General features: G+C 38.9%; 1 protein-coding gene across 1 annotated transcript in view; it reads left to right on the top strand.

Moving 5' to 3' along the window:
- LOC136140938 (zinc finger protein ZFP2-like) overlaps nt 1–13,490 on the top strand; it is a 29,696-nt gene extending 16,206 nt beyond the window's left edge. The window contains 3 exon segments of the mRNA XM_065899078.1: nt 12,389–12,492; nt 12,494–13,306; nt 13,391–13,490. Coding sequence (XP_065755150.1) covers nt 12,389–12,492; nt 12,494–13,306; nt 13,391–13,490 — 1,017 coding nt within the window.
- The last annotated feature ends 4,297 nt before the right edge of the window (nt 13,491–17,787 follow it).

The raw sequence follows: 17,787 nt of genomic DNA, 5'->3' as shown, positions 1-17,787 counted from the left end.
CTTAGTATGATAATCTCCAGGTCCATCCATGTTGCTGCAAATAGCATTATTTCATTCTTTTTTTCATGGCTGAGTAATACTCCATTGTATATATGTACCACCTCTTCTTTATCCATTCATCTGTCGATGGGCATTTAGGTTGCTGCCGTGACCTGGCTATTGTAAATACTGCTGCAATGAGCATTGGGGTGCATATGTCGTTTTTTTTTTTTTTTTTTTGCGGTATGTGGGCCTCTCACTGTTGTGGCCTCTCCTGTTGTGGAGCACAGTCTCTGGATGCACAGGCTCAGCAGCCATGGCTCACGGGCCCAGCCGCTCCGCGGCATGTGGGATCCTCCCGGACCGGGGCACAAACCCGCGTCCCCTGCATTGGCAGGTGGACTCTCAACCACTATGCCGCCAGGGAAGCCCACGTGTGACTCTTTGAATTATGGTTTTCTCTGGGTATATGCCCAGTAGTGGGATTGCTGGATCATATGGTAATTCTATTTTTAGTTTTTTAAGGAACCTCCATGCTGTTCTCCATAGTGGCTGTATCAATTTACATTCCCACCAACAGTGCAAGAGGGTTCCCTTTTCTCCACACCCTCTCCAGCATTTGTTGCTCATAGATTTTCTGATGATGCCCATTCTAACTGGTGTGAGGTGATACCTCATTGCAGTTTTGATTTGCATTTCTCTAATCATTAGTGATGTTGAGCGTCTTTTCTTGTGCTTCTTAGCCATCTGTATGCCTTCTTTGGAGAAATGTCTATTTAGATCTTCTGCCCAATTTTTATTGGGTTTTTTGTTTTTTTGATATTGAGCTGCATGAGCTGTTTGTATATATTGAAGATTAATCCCTTGTCCCTGACTCCATTTTAAATGAGGTTTCTGTTTATTAATTTTCACACACCCTTACTCTGTTTGGGGACCTCAAGGAAATACCTTACATTATTTTATTAATTCCATTAGTTGATAAGTTCCTGGTAATGGAATAAATGGCCACCCATCCCAAGGCCATGGCAGTAATTATCTATGAATAGTCCAAGGAGGTACCAACCACAGGGTTTGGGGGAACTAGGGTAGCCCAAAGTGAGAAGGACCTGTCTACTATCACCTGGTTTGTCTTTGTTTCCTCTGGTGGAGGAGCTCTTCAGGGCATTGCTTCTCAGATTCAGTTTTTATTTCCTGTTATACTACCTGACAAGCTTCACACACTTAAGGGTGACACACTTTCTTCATTTCTTTGGCCGGTGTTTTCACCAGGACCCAGTCCAAGAATGTGTTTTCTGTCTTCTCTGTTCTCTTCTGGAAGTAAAGAAATAGGAAGAGGAGAGGAGGAAAGAGAATAGAAAACAGAATGTGTGGAGATGGGAGAGAAGAGTTGAGAAAGGAGAGGTGGGAAGAGTAGGGGAGGGAGAAAGCAAAGGTGGGGGATTTAAGGAGAGGAGGAGAGAGAACACAAGAGGTGAAGGTGGGGAAAAGGGGAGGAGGAGAAGGAGGGAAAGCGAGAAAGCAAGCAGGGGGGAGGATGGTTGGGAAGGTGAGTGCAAAGCAGTTAGTGTGATCAACTCTCCCCATTTGCCTAGGAATTTCCCAGTTTTAGCACAAAAAGTCCTGCTTCTTGGGAACTTGTTCAGTCCTTGAAGAAGCAGGACAATTGGCTGCTTGAACAGCAGCAGCAGCAATTACCAGAGATTGTGTAACCAACAGAATCTGGCAGAAGTAACAGTATGTTATTTCTGTGGTTAGGTTATAAAAGACATTGTTGATTCCACCTTGGTCTCTCTCTCTTTCTGGAGTCACTGCCTCTGGGAAAAGCCAGCTGCCCTGTTGTAAGCGGGCCTCTGGAGAGAACAATTAGGCTTCCTCCCAACGGATCACCTGAGTGATCACATTCCACTTTCCCTCGCTTACAAGACACACATATCCATCCACTCGCACAAAAAACTTTTGAATTTTGCCATCTTCAACTTGTTGAGGAAAACATCTCAGCTTCCCATACATGTAGCCCTTACGGTTCTTCTCTTTCGCCTTAAATTGTTGGAAACATTAACTTAGAACATGCAGGAAGCAGCTCCGCTCCAGAGGAAATCAAAGAGATTTACAGGAATCAAAAAGCAGAGAAAACAAGCACAGTTGGACAGAAGGACCAACAGATCCGGAAACAGCCAGGGATGGAGCGACGGGAGGCTAAGCCCCGCCCCCACACTGACCCCGCCCCTACTCTGTTGCGCTTCCTGCCTAGTCCCACCCATTCTCCTCATCCCGTCTCTCGTTGGGCGCAGCCCAGACACCGCCCTCTGTACCGCCTCTTCCGCCCGCGCGGGCGCAATGTCCTGCAGACCCGGAAGTGAATCGGAATGAGCGGCAGACGCGTCGGGGTGGGTGAGTTTCGCTTTTTTTTTTTGGTTTAACAGCCGGATTTCGCAGCCCCGCAGCCTCCTGTCCTCCACACCTGCGGTTCAGTGGTCTCTATTTTTATTGGGGTTTTACTACATAGGCACGATTGATAAGAATCTCCAGGATTCTCCCCTCCTCAGAGGTTGGGCTAATATCGCCTGGCTCAGAGCCCCAAACCTCTAGTCACTTGGTTGGTCTTTGTGAAATGGCCAGCCCTCCAGCCTGAGTCGTCCCATTATCAAACTAGGGGCCCACCGTAAGTCATCTTTTTAGCATAAATTATCAGGATCCACTGTGAGTAATAAAGACACTGCAACCACTAAGGAAATTGCAAGAGTTAAAATGTTAACTTCTAGAAACTGGGGACCAAGCCCTGCCAGATTCTTTAGTACACAGCATTGAAACCTAAATCTTTCCTTTATGCCCTCTGATTTTTGACCTTGCTTTGGAATACCTTACCTGTTGCACGATTACAAAAAATATTACATTACATTTAGTCCTAATATTTTATTCAAAATAATGTCTAAGTCTCTCCTTAGTTGAGACTCTTTGGATATCTTGTAGCTATTTTATTTCATTTATTTTAAAGTTTCAGGTATTATATGCAGTAATAGCTTCATTTGAAGTTTGGCAGGTCCCTCTATTTAGTTTTTTTTCTTTTTTTAAATTCAAGATTATGTTGAGTTTCCTAGATACAGCAGACTTTTATTTGAAAAATCCATGTTTCTTTTGAGTTTGAATTGCTCTGAATTTGCAATCACTGAGGTCTTTATGTCACCACATCTTCCAAGTAAGAATTGTGATTTTCAGACTTTATGTCCTTCAGTAAAGTTTTATAGTTTCTTCTAGGTCTAGAAATGTATTGTAAATAGGTGTCGTGGTATATTTGCTAATGGAAATGCAGACTATTTCTCATGTCGTTTGTATTGTTTTAAATTCCCATTACTAAAGAAGAAAAATTATTTTCAGTATGTTGTTATTACTTCTTATAGTTAAAACACCTTTTTCTAGGTTGCCATCGTGTCACCTGAATAATAACATTTCCAACTCTTTGACTCTATTTTTGTGTTTCCTTCTTTTCCCTCTTCTGCTGGTCCCAATTCAGGCATAATATGCAATGGTGAATGGCAGGAGCCCTGGCCATAATATCCCTTGCATCATCCTCATCGTCAGTGGAAATGCTTCTTCTGTTATATATTACTGATTATGGTGTTTGCTGGAATTCTCTTGCTTAATAACTTTTAAGTTCCTATTTGGCATGATTTTTAATTATCCAAAAAGTTCTTCAAAAATTTGCCTTTATAAATCTTTTCTTCTCTTTTAATCTGTTAAAATATAGTGTTAATAAATTTTCTACTCTTCAGTCATTGTTTTATTATTGCATAAAGTTTATTTGGCTTATGTTAATGGCCAAATATCAACATTTAAATGAATAGAACTTTTTATATTTATTGTACATATATGTACAATAAATATTTAGTGGAGATTGAAGGTAAAACTTTCTATATTTTAAAAAATTTCTGTAGTTTTTTTACACTAGGAAAATATAGAATAATGTTGACAACAACCTAATTAGAATTAAGTACAATTTATAAATGTTTGTTTTACCAAGAATGCTAAAATACACGAGTAAAAAATTGATAGATTAAAAAAACTTATTCAAAAAGATCTGTCATTCACAGAAGATTGCTTTTATCGAAAGTATGTTTATGTGTGCATGTGTGTATGCAAGCAGAAACCTACGGTGTGTATAAAAGACATCATTTCATGAATAACTTTTATATTTATTTTAACTTTTGAAAATTGTTCTTAAATATTTTCTATGGCCTTAGATTTTTTCCTACACTATTGCATCACTGAGTTAATAGTAGTAAGGAGAGAAATACATTATGTGCACACGTGTGTATGTATATAGTGATCTTTTTTAAAATATAAATTTATTTATTTATTTTTGGCTGCGTTGGGTCTTTGTTGCTGCGCGGGGCTCTCCCTAGCTGTGGCGAGTGGGGGCTACTCCTCGCTGCAGTGCGCCGGCCTCTCACTGCGGTGGTCTCTCCTGTTGTGGAGCACGGGCTCTAGGCACGCAGGCTTCAGTAGTTGTGGCACACGGGCTCAGTAGCTGTAGCTCGTGGGCTCTAGAGTGCAGGCTCAGTAGTTGCGGCGCACGGGGTTTAGTTGCTCCGCAGCATGTGGGATCCTCCCAGACTAGGGCCCAAACCCGTGTCCCCTGCACTGGCAGGCGGACTCCTAACCACTGCGCCACCAGGGAAGTCCTATAATGATCTTTTATGCAGTTTCATATTGTTAGCTTTGAACTTCCTTCAAGTTTTCTCGTTTAGGAAACCCACTATTAGTGCACTTTTAATGCTGCATCTGTTACTTAACTGTTTCGGACCACCTAGTTCAGGAGCTGGCTCTGCCATTTCTTAGCTGTGTGACCTGAGGTGAGTTTCTTAGAGTCTCTGTGACACAGAGGTCTCCTCAACAATTAGATATTTCTCTAATGTTACTACACAAAATAATACACAATTAGAGTAATGCTCAGTACATGGTAAATGTTGAAAACCTTTTTGTCTTTGCTGTTATAACCATCACCACAATTTTTAGATTCTAAACTTTCTTTAAAGCCATTGTGAACTTTGTAATCCCTAAAGACACCACATACGTGCCAGCTCATCAAAGAAATTAAATATCATTGGTGTGTAGAATGTACTACCTAGCACTTCTATATAGACCACCTTGTGATGGTGAATTTTTTATTTGTAGATTTCTTTTACTGTCCACAAAATGTGAAATGCATAGTGATTTTGTGAATTTTATGCTCTGTGGTTGAAAAGTGTGTAATAGCACAGAATTAGGGATATATGACTTGCTCAAAATTATCTTACACTGATCTGTCAAAATGCTCTCTACAACCAAATCAATCCTTACACCTCTCTCCTATCATTTTGTGTGAAGATAAGAACTCTCCCCATGGTCCCTTAGTGAAGCATGTTTTTCATTATAGGTGCTGTTGACCTTCAGGGATGTGGCCATAGAATTCTCTCAGGGGGAGTGGGAATGCCTGGACCCTACTCAGAGGGCCTTGTACAGGGAAGTGATGTTGGAGACCTACAGGAACATGCTCTCTCTGGGTGAGGATAAGTTCCCTCTAAAAGTTGGGATCTTCCCTGTATATCATTACATTTTTCCCTTGAGAGTCTCTGGGGAGCCCTGCTTTGCTGATTGAGTTTTAGATCCTTGTTTTTCAGGGAGATTTGAAGCTGCGTTGATTCAGACATGAAAAGCTTCATGATGTGGGATCTGGACTTCAACCTTCCCCTTTCTTCAGATGATCTGCCCACTTTACACTAGATTAGTGATGCTCCCACAACCTGAATAATTACAAAACCTTGTAGTAAAATAAAAAATATCTGATTCCGTGGTTTTACCCCTGTACTTTTGGTTCAGTAATTCTTGGAAGAGAGTTAGATGTCTATACGTAAAATATTCCTTAAGCATTCAGAAGAAGGCAGTCGGTGGACAAATTAGTGAAATATTTTTGTAGGTCCACCTGTAATATTCTCTCGTTTTAGGTGAACAAAGGGCTGGGTTTATATTCTGGAAAAGCCCCAGCACGTCATGTTTCTCTAAGCAGGCATCTGTCTTTCTGATAGTAATATTTTTTTCCATTTTGAAGCAAGGGAAAGAGCCTTGGGCTGTGGAGGGTGAGGTAAAAATAGTGAAAAAAACCAGATGGGGGAGACGTTTCAAAGATGTCAACACAGCAAAGAGCTCAGATGGTCAGAGAGGAAGCTACTTCATCAAATATTGTTTGAGAAGCTTTCCCCAAATAAGAGAGGTCTGTGGGAAAAGAAAAGTACTCGTGAGCAGTCAAAGGAAATCTCCTCCTATTACTCTGTTCTGCAGACCTGCAAGAAGTTATCCTCCAACCTTCCAGTGATGTTTCAGCTGTTGCAGAGACAAAGGCAAAGTCTCTTTCACGCCCTACAACACTGTATTATCTGGCACCTGTGACCTTTTTGGTCCCTTGGCTTTGAGAGGGATGAGGAGGGCTGTTTCAGAGGGACCCTCTTTCCCCTTTGGTGTCTGCTTTTGTACTCAATTCCATCTGATTCCAACTGATCCTTCAGTTCCTCTGTAGTCCTGGCTCCAGGGCCTGACCAGGTTTCCATCCTCATTTCCCGTATTTGGGAGACCTTCTTAGGAGGTGGAGAAACATTGGCTTCCCTGCCATTGAATTTGGGTCCCCGAGCAACTGCATGGGACTGCCTCAGGGCCTCTCTGCTGCATCAGGCTGCACAGCCGTTTCCTTACACGTGCTTTTGCCACATGTCAGGAGCGTATAACAGGTGGGGCGGATCTTCTGAGATTGTCACTCAGCAGTACTGTAAAGACAGTGGACACAGAGATTGTCTCTTTGAAACCCAGTCCCACATGGGAAGCATATCTGTCTTTTAGGCACTCAGCCTGGGGTCTGTGGGCAGAGCACAGAGCTCCTTTTAAAGGACCCTGCAAAATCTGACCTCCTTGCTTTACTTCCATATCTTGTCTTTTCCTCCTTCTAATGCTCTACCTAGTCTGGGAATGTGGACAAACTTGGCTCTTCCACATCTCATATTCTCCTAAGTTTGTGTAATTTTGCTTTTCTGAAATTGGAATATCATCCTCTTTTTCTGCTGTGATAACTCACTTTGGATGATGGACAACTGGTGAAGTTACCTATGGAGGGAGTTTACTTTGTAACAGAAAATTTTTGAAGAACACTCTGATTAATATACTACAGTGCCATCTCGCTACTTACAGAGGTGCCCGTTTAAGCCACTGAGTGATCCCAAGTCCCAGGATGCTGAGATAGAAAGTATCAGGAGAGTCTGACCAGTGAGTGGTTGTAGTTGTCTTTCTGCTCTTTGTGGAGTGTTACACTGTCTTTGAAGGAGAACGTGGCATTGTTGATCAAATATCTAGTGACCATTACCTTTGAACCAACAATCACAGGCATACACATTTATCCCAGGGAGAACGTTGTCACAGCTGTGTATCTGTGAGGCGTTGGTCAAACTCTTCTTCATGCCAAATTGTTCATCGCATACATGCACCATTTTTCAGTATCCTTCAAACAAATGTGATTGTGATGCATTATATTGACGGAACTTAGGAAGGTAAATGATACCCCGTTTTTTAAGTCTACCCTAATTTGTTATGTTTAAGCCACTGCCGTTTTCATTATGCACATTTCCAAGTATTATGAATGAACTTTAAAAAATTTATTTAATCATTCATTACGTATATTTGACGACACTCAGAGTTCTGTTTTATATCTACAATGCATGGGGCTGTTGGATGGAGTAATGAATATTTTTAATATATTTTACAACATCTCCTTTCTGAGCGTTGAAAGTTATGGCTCAGCAGCAGTTTCCCCCAAATGTATTCACTACTGAATTTTGTGAGAAAATTGGCTTAGCCCCTTTATTTTTCTTTCACCTGATGTACTAGCTACTATTAAAGTACCTGTTTTCTCAATTGATTGGGTTTTTGAAACTGGGCCTATTGCATATTTTGAGAATATACTTTTTTTTTATTGTTACTCTGTTTATCCCAGAAATACCATTAAATTGATCTTCCATAATTTGTATAGGGTATATTAAGCTTTTCTTTTCTTTTTCTGTAGCATACCTTAAGTTTTCTAAATACAACTTCTTGGATTTTATTTGAATCTTACTGAGTTTTTATATTTTGGTTCGAATGCTTTATTCTAATAATGAATCTCCCTGTCTAGATTCATTTTGTACATCTTGGTATGTTAAACTAATATTTAAATATCTCATTGTATTTTATTGGAAACTTAGCCAATCTCTTCCACTCCATGTACGTCCTCGACCCTATTGCTTGTAACACTTGTGTTTTGCACAAGATTTCTAATGTTTTGGAAATTACATTCTTCAGTTAACACTTCATGGCTATTTTGATCCTCACGTTTTAAACTGGATTCCATAAAAAGTTCACCTGGTCCTTGTTCACCCACATCCCAGTGCTCTCTTGTTCTCTGGCTACAGTCAACTGCTTACGTTACTGACCACCTCTTCCCACGTCGACCTCTTCCATGGCACTACCAAAAGTTGTTTCTACAATCTCCTGCTACTAACAACTGCCCTTCAGTAGAATCCACTCCCCACTATGAGTCATTGAGTTGTTTTTCCCTTGAGGTTGCTTATGTTCTGATGATCATTATGAAGTCCAAATTTATTAATTTTGGATAAGTACATGTTAATTTCCATCCATTCATAATAACTATATATCCACTGCTGTGTATACTAAGAGCATTCCTCATCTCATGTCTCTATGTTTCTGATTGTATTAAGAGATCCAAATATATGATTTCAGATAATTAGAGGAGGCTAGCAAAATAAACACTATTATCTTTATATAACAAATATAAGGACACAGCCTCAAAAAGGTTAACGTGCCAAAATTGGTGAATTTCTATTTAGAAAATATGTTATGTAATTAATAGTGTGGTTTGTATGTTATTTCTTTTTAGCTAAAATGATCACTTCTTCCCTAAAGTTCAAACCTTGACAAAAGCCTGCTGCTAACTTTGTTTCCCTTCAACTCTTTTTCCTCACCTTGCACTCATGGTTACCCTCCATTGATGGATTCCTTTATTTATTTATTTATTTTTGGCTGCATTGGGTCTTCGTTGCTGCACGGCTTTCTCTAGTTGTAGCGAGCGGGGGCTAATCTTTGTTGCGGTGTGTGGGCTTCTCGTTGCGGTGGCTTCTTTTGTTGTGGAGCACGGGCTCTAGGTGCATGGGCTTCAGTAGTTGTGGCACGTGGGCTCAGTAGTTGTGGCTCACAGGCTCTAGGGCGCAGGCTCAGTAGTTGTTGCACACGGGCTTAGCTGCTCCGCGGCATGTGGGATCTTCCCAGACCAGGGCTTGAACCTGTGTTCCCTGCACTGGCAGGCAGATTCTTAACCACTGTGCCACCAGGGAAGTCCAGCTGCTGGATTCTTGACAGTTTCATTGCATCTGCACGTGTATGTACAAAGTGGATTTATTCATTCCCCTTTTGATGGCCATTTCTAGAATTTTGCTTTTAATACCTATTAACATTTTTGTCCATATCTCATGGTATATTCAAGCCTCTTGAATATATGCCTATAAGTAGGAATCTAAGGGTATTCATTTTGGTACATCTCAGGGCAAATAGCAGAGTAGTGGTAAATGTCCCACTGTATCACACTGACTCCCTCTTTAACCTCTTCCATTATTCCCCCACACCCATAGTATATTTCCCACAGAATGGGTCAGTGTATTTTTTTTTGCATTGTCCCAGCACAGTTGTAAGCACAAGCTCCGTTCTTCCACCTTTCCTCAGATTGTCTATTGATCTGGATGGAGCATACTGTTACCTCCTTAGCGTATTGATTTTAGCCGCTGAATGTCCAAGTTGCTTCAGAACTCCCTCCCCTTACCTCTTCCCCCACCCTGTATAAAGATCTCTTCTCTTCCAGAGGACAGCTTGATCAGGACAACACCATGGTCTACTAGCTGTCTAAACCCACATGTTCAGCAAGTGGTGGCTCAGATGCCGTTATCCAGGAGAGAGAGTTCAGTAGCACTATTAGTAACACAGCTGCCTTCCTGTGATTTTCTTCAAGCCTTTCTCTATGCTGCTGGGATTTGCTGTGACCTTTGTGCTTACTTCCCGAGTGGGCAGTGGTGTTTAGGGCCTAAGAGCGTGTGATGTGACCCTGCAGCCCAGGTTCAAATCTTGGCTCTCAAGTTTACTTTCTGTGTAAATTGTTATTGGCTATATAAACTCCACGGGCCATTGTTTCTTTCATCTGAAAAATTATGATAATTTACCTCAAGAATATTTAAATAAGTTAATGACTTTAGAGGCCTTAGAACACTGCATGGTATATAGTAAGAAATGAAAATGTAGCTTGATTTCCTAAGACTTTTAAACTTTCTCTTACGTTTAAAACTATGAGATTTACCTTTGCTTGCATTATATTTTGTCTGTATTCATTTTGCAATTTACTCCTTATCAGTGTTGTCTCTGACTTTTGTTAATACATTTTCAAAGCACATACTCTGTAGTACATGTATTTTGTGACTGCAGAATTGCGTACTTAAAGGTTTCTCCATAGTTAAGAAATTGCTCTTTTTTATTGACTGTTATTTAACTGCAGGCATGAAATCATAATTCTTATTTCTGATTACTTCCCCAGTTCTTAGCCTTTAAAATATTATGTATTTAGCTGAACCGGATATTTCAAAAGTCAGTGGTTCTTAACATATTTTCCAGTTCTCATATCATGTACTCCTCTAGAACAGAAGTCCCTTCTTTGTACTGAAGGAAGAAGTATTTAGAATACCACAGATTACATTGTTTTATAATTTTTTTTACTTATTATTTATCTTCTGGATTTATCATGGGTTTCTAAAATGTTTGATTTTTTTAAATTATGATTTATAGATAATGGGTTTTCGGTATCTTTTATGTATTATGACTGTCACACACGAGTGGTTGATTTTTCAAAATGCCTATTCTGCATGAGTATAGATAGTTTTATTATCGGAATTCGGAACAATATTATGTTATTCTTACAGTGATTTTCTATCAAGTTCTTTCTTATTTTCCCAGTGCTATTTTTATTTTGTACTTGTGAATAGCCACTTATTTAACAAACTTAAATAAGTTTGTTAGAGATTATTTACCATTACAGTATATAATGTTCTGCTTTAACATTTATTTGGGTACAATTATTATACAGTAAATGTTATATAATATTGCTTTTCTTCAAATATGAGACACCCATGTGTCTACTGACAATTGGTGTGTACTTTGAGGTGATAAAAGGATACCACCTGTTTCAGGGCCTATGTAAATTTTCATACTGTGAGTGGTTTGATCCCAGGGTGTTGTAACTAGGCTTTCCTACAAATGATTTTGTCTACCTGTAATCACCCTTTGTTTTTTTTTTTAATATTTATTTATTTGGCTGGGTGTTAGTTGCGGTGTGCAGGATCTTTAGTTGTGGCCTGCGAGATCTTTAGTTGTGACATGTGGGATCTTTAGTTGTGGTATTCGGGATCTTTTTTTAGTTGCAGCATGCGGGATCTAGTTCCCTGACCCGGGATCGAACCTGGGCCCTGCATTGGGAGCATGGAGTCTTAACTGCTGGACCACCAGGGAAGTCCCTGTAATCACCCTTTCTTTATTGATGAATCCTATTCTCTTTGTATTTCTAATATTTGCATACCATGGTTGAGGAGTTTTATAAGTATTACTTTTGGTCTAATACGATGTTTTCAGTATAAAATGTTTATTTTACAGCTCTAGTTAATAGGAAACCTATGGTTGTTTATATCTTTCAGATATCTCTACTCGATGTGTGATCAAGGAATTGTCACCAAAAGAGGATATTAACAAAGGAGAATTATTCCGAATATTGATGTTGGGAAGACACAAAAGAAATGACATCAAGGATTTTGATTTCAGGGAAGTCCAGCAAAATATGCATGAGTTTGAAAGTCATTGTGGATATGATGAAACAAATTACAAAGGAGTTATTACAACCTATAACAAAAATCTCACTAGTAGAAGAGATCAACAACAGAACAAATCCTGGAATGATTTCCCTCTAAAGCAGAGTGTATCTGTAAGAAAAAGTACTTATCAATGTTATAAATATGAGAAGTCATATATAAGGTCTTTGTTAGAACTAAAAAATAACATAACCTATGCAGAAAACACTTATATAACATGTTTTGAGAATGAAGTTGGATTAAGGTTTCAGTCTCATCTGGCTGAACTTCAGAAGTTTCAAACCAAAGAGAAAATTTATAAATGCAACCAAGTTGAGAAGTGAATCAACAATAGTTGTTCTGCTCCACCACTTCAAAGAATTCTTCCTAGTGTCAGCATCAACATTTGTAATAAATCTGGGGAAATTTTTGTACATCCTTCACTACTTACACAACATCAGAGAGCACATATTACTGCAAAGCCTTACAAATGTAATGACTGTGGGAAAGCTTTTAGAGACGGCTCAAACCTCACTAGTCATCAGAGAATTCATTCTGGGCAGAGACAAATGTAATGAATGTGATAAAGCTATCCAATTTGCAAACCTTGCTAGACATCGGAGAATCCATACCAGAGAGAAACCCTATAAATGTAATATATGTGGCAAGAGCTGTAGTCAGAATTCACATCTTGCAAGTCATCAGAAAATTCATACTGGAGAGAAACCTTACAAATGTAGTGAGTGTGGCAAAGCTTTTTCTGGGCATTCAAGCCTAACTCAACATAAGAGAATCCATATTGGAGAGAAACCTTATAAATGCAACGAATGTGGGAAGGCTTTTAGAGGAAGCTCGAATCTCACTAATCATCAGAGAATTCATTCGGGGCAGAGACCTTACAAATGTAGTGAGTGTGACAAATCCTTTAACCGAGTATCACATCTCACTAGACACCAGAGAATCCATACTGGAGAGAAACCATATAAATGTAGTGTATGTGGCAAGGTCTGTAGTCAACATTCAAATCTTGTAAGTCACCAGAGAATTCATACAGGAGAGAAACCTTACAAATGTAATGAGTGTGGCAAAGCCTTTATGGGGCGTTCAAGCCTTACCCAACATAAGAGAATCCATAGTGGAGAAAAGCCTTACAAATGTAAAGAATGTGGCAAAGCCTTTAACCAGTCCTCTAACCTTGTCATACATCAGATAATTCATACTGGAGAGAAGCCTTACAAATGTAATGAGTGTGGCAAAGCCTTTAATGTGTGTTCAACCCTTACCCGACATCAAAGAATCCATACAGGGGAGAAGGCTTACAGATGTAATGAGTGCGGCAAGGCATTTAGCCAATTTGCAAACCTTACTAGACATCAGAAAATGCATACTGAAAAGAAACTTTGTAAACCTAATATACGTGGTAATGCTTTTATCCAAAGATCATGCATTGGAGATCATCAGATAATTCATAGTGGAGAGAAACCTCACAAATGTAATGTGTGTGGCAAAACCTTTTATGCATATTCAAGCCTTACTCGACATCAAAGAGTCCACACTGAATAGAAACCATATAAAAGTCACGGATTTGGCAAAGCCTCTAAGTAGGGCTCACACTTAACTAGACAACAGAATATACATCTTTGAAAGAAAGTACATAAATGTAATGGGTATGGCAGGGCTTTTATCCAAAGATCAAGCCTTAGGTAATGTTAGAATTCCTCCTGGGGAGAAACTTTATAAATGTAATGAATGTGTTAAGCTTTTATCAAATGTTCACACTTTTGGGGACATGAGACGATTCACATCAGAGAGGAAACATACAGTGTGACCTCAGAATTTATATTGTAGAAAAATCTTAGAAGTAATGAATATGATAAACTGTTTCACCATTTTCTCACAACAGGCACATCAGATTCATACTAGAGGAAACTAAGTTCTTATCAGAGGTTATTCAAGTTAAATCCTTCTTAGTAATGAAAAATCAAAATCATAAAGCCTGTAATGGCTGTCAAAGTTACAAGGATACCTGTGGAAAAGTTCTGTGATCTTAATTTAGTAAGTGTTTATTTGAGATTTCTTGAAAAAGCTACTTTACTTTTTGATGGCTTTCAACCTGAGTTTTGAAATCTTTATTTTATGCCTTCGTTACTGTTGTTTCATATGTCACCATGAAGGTCTCTGGGAAGGATTTAATCAGATGAAAGAACATCCTTCCTTGGGTGAGGTTCATGTTCAAAGTTTCCTGAAAGAGCAGGAACACTGAATTTATGAGACAATACAGTATAAATTTGAGGGCTTGAGTGGTATATAATAGATGTAAAACTATGATCTAAGTCGTCATGATTAATGTATTATGGGTTCTCTTCTTCAGTTTTGTTGGTATGGGGTTTTTATGGTGATATGGGTGGGGCTGAAGAGAGGGTATCTGAATGTGGTTTAAACTTTCCACCAGTGCCAAAGAAAAGGAGACCCAGGCTTTCTAATCATCTTGCCTAAGTTAGGTAGAATGAGAAGAGGGGTGGGAGACTTAAAAGCTGTTAGTAGTCAAATAATAAAAAATGAATTCAAGACTAATTCAACACTGAATGTTTACTCTTGAAGTTTCTTACTCCCTGGTTGGGAAAGACCACAATTTTCCTCATGTTAATAACTGTGTACACATTCTTTTCTGTTGCACATATAGGATCGTTTATACAATATAATTGTTGAAAGTGTTTGTGAAATACTGTTTAGGTAAACTGCCTGTGGTATTTTTATTGTAGTTTCATGAAAGTAATGTGTAGAAATGTTTATCAGACAAAAAATATGATTTAATAATTTTATTAGAGCAAGTTTTCAGAAGCTATAAAAATCTCAATTTAAGATTATGGTAATAAGGCTTATCATTCATAGTTCTTTTTCAACTGTGTTAAAATTTACTTTTATGTTCCTATAAAATTTTTCCTTACCACGTTTTCCCTCACACCTTTTAAATTAATTTATATATCTAGTTTACATTTCACCTCTATAGTCAGCAAAACATTTGGAGGATACATAGACAAAGTGTTTTTTTTAATTAATTAATTACTTTATTACTTTTATTTTTGGCTGTGTTGGGTCTTTGTTGCTGCATGCAGGCTTTCTCTAGTTGCAGCAAGCGGGGAGCTACTCTTTGCTGCTGTGTGCGGTGTTGTGCTGTGTTGTGGTGGCTTCTCTTGTGGAGCACAGGTTCTAGGCGCCCAGGCTTAAGTAGTTGTGACACGCGGGCTCTAGAATGCAGGCTCTGTAGTTGCGGTGCATGGGCTTAGTTGCTCTGCAGCATGTGGGATCTTCCCGGACCAGGAATCTAACCCATGTCCCCTGAATTGGCAGGCGGATTCTTAACCACCGCTCCACCAAGGAAGTCCGACAAAGTAGTTATTTTGAAACTATCACAACATAAGGTAGTGCTCATATAACAACATTAGGTACAAAGTAGGTGATCTATGAACGTGAAGAAAGAGGGTCTTTTATGTCTTTAGTGCAGTGAAAGAACTGGAATGATATGGGATGATGAATTGAAATCTTTGGAGGCAGGAGACCTATTGCTGTCCTAGAAGTCATACTGGAATTTTGGTTAAAAATATGCTTATTTTACCTTATTTTATCTCAAATTATTTCCCTTCTTGCCATTATTATTACTACCATCATCACTTGATTCCATTATTGCAGTGAATGCTAAGCCCTGTATCTCCAAGGTGTTGCAGACCAGAGTCAGTAGATCAGAACGTTTTTCTGAATTCAATGTAATATTAGATTTTTTCGTTCATTTTATTTATATGTAATTCAAATGACATGAAATTGACCCCTTGACAATTAAGTGGGTTTTGTGTATTCACAATTTTGTAAAACCATCAGCACTAATTCCAGGACATTTTCATCGCCCCCTCCAAAGAAACCCCATACCCTTTAGCACTCCTCACTCCCACTCCTTGGAAACTACTAATGTAATTTCTGTCCCTATGTATGTCCCTATCCTGTATATTTCATATAAGTGAAATCTGTATGTGGCCTCTGTCCCTACCTTCTTTCACTGAAAATATTTTCAAGACATCCATGTTGTAACATGTATCATTACTTGATTCCTTTTTGTGGCTGAATAATACTTCATTGAAGTATAAAATTCTTTGAACTCCTTCCATTCTTGGCTATTTAAATAATGCTTTTGTGAACGCCCATTTACAATTTTTTTGGGCATATGTTTTCAGTTCTCTTGGGTATATGTATAGGGGTAGAATTACTGTGTCATAAGAATAACTTACCTATCTCTTGAGGAACTGCCAAGCTTTTCTAAAGCAGCTGCACCATTTTATATTCCTACCAGCAATGTATGAGGATTAATTTCTCCACTTCTTCATCAACAGTTGTTATTTTCTATCTCAGCAGGTGTAAAGTGTCTCCTTGTGGTTTTTTTTTTTTTTTTTTTTTTTTTTATGCGTTACGCGGGCCTCTCACTGTTGTGGCCTCTCCCGTTGCGGAGGACAGGCTCCGGACGCGCAGGCTCAGCGGCCATGGCTCACGGGCCCAGCCGCTCCGCGGCATGTGGGATCTTCCCAGACCGGGGCACGAACCCGTGTCCCCTGCATCGACAGGCGGACTCTCAACCACTGCACCACCAGGGAAGCCCTCCTTGTGGTTTTTATTTGCGTTTTCTAATGGCTAATGATCTTGAGCATATTTTCATGAGTTTGTTGGCCATTGGTGTATCTTGTTTCGAGAAATGTATTCAAATGTTATGCATATTTTTTACTTGGGTTATTTGTCTCTTTTAGATTGTTTTAAGAATTCTTTATATATGCTAGATATAATCTCCTTATTAGGTATGTTATTGGCAAATATTGCTTCCTATTTTGTGATTGTCTTTTTACATTCTTGATAGTGTTCTTTGACACACAATGTTTAAATTTTGATGAAACTTTATTTTGGGGAGTGGTTGCTTGTGTTTTTGGTGTGTTATATCTAAGAAAACATTGTATAACCAGTGTCTGGAAGAGTTATACCTATGTTTTCTTCAAGGTATTTTATAGTTGTTACATTAAGTTCTTGATGTCTTTTGAATTAACTTTTGTATAGGATGTGAGGTAGGGATTCAAATTTATTCTTTTGCATTTAGATATCCAGTTGTCCCATCTGTTCGATATTTTTAAGCATCAAAATTCCTTTATTAGCCTTTAAAATTTCATCAATCATTCTTATGTTGGGATGAAACTGTGGGAGGACCAATGGACTATAGAACCAGTACAGTCATGCTGGTTGAGATTTCTAGACTTTGAAAACAAAAAATAGTATTCTTGGAGATTGTAACCTGTGTTTGGTTAGGAAGACATGTACATACAATTACTTGAGAGTAAGAAGCATTTATAAATTAGGGCAAGAATTTAAAATGAGTTTGAATCGTGAAATATATGAAAGACTGGTGGATCATAGAGTTGCTGGCAACTACATTCTGAAACTCCAGGGTGGGTGGAGAGGCCAAAGTTTATGGTTATGTCTGAGAAGTTACTGCTCTGGCTGCCTTATATGTGTAGCTAGGGATGGTGGGGAGGTTTGCAAAGTTTTTATCTAGTCCCTGAGTTCTCCTGAGATTAACATTTTCTGCTCCACTTCTGCCTTCCAAATTCCATACAGGTTTGTCTCATTGGCAGACTTCAGTGAGAATCATACAACACTTTAAGGCAAAGAATTGGTCACAGCAGACTAAGGCAAGGAATAATGGAATAAGCAATAGAAAGATCAAAAGCATGGGGGGAGGCTGAGAAAAAAAGATGTGTGTGGAATAAGGGCTTCTTGGATAACCCACATATACTGAGAAATAAAGTACCTGAGAAAACCATAAGCTATC

The sequence above is a fragment of the Phocoena phocoena genome, chromosome 20, assembly GCF_963924675.1.
Source record: "Phocoena phocoena chromosome 20, mPhoPho1.1, whole genome shotgun sequence".
In the NCBI taxonomy this organism is placed as follows: Eukaryota; Metazoa; Chordata; class Mammalia; order Artiodactyla; family Phocoenidae; genus Phocoena; species Phocoena phocoena.
The sequence above is the reverse complement of the archived record's forward strand: the minus strand, read 5'-3'. Positions and strand labels throughout refer to the sequence as shown.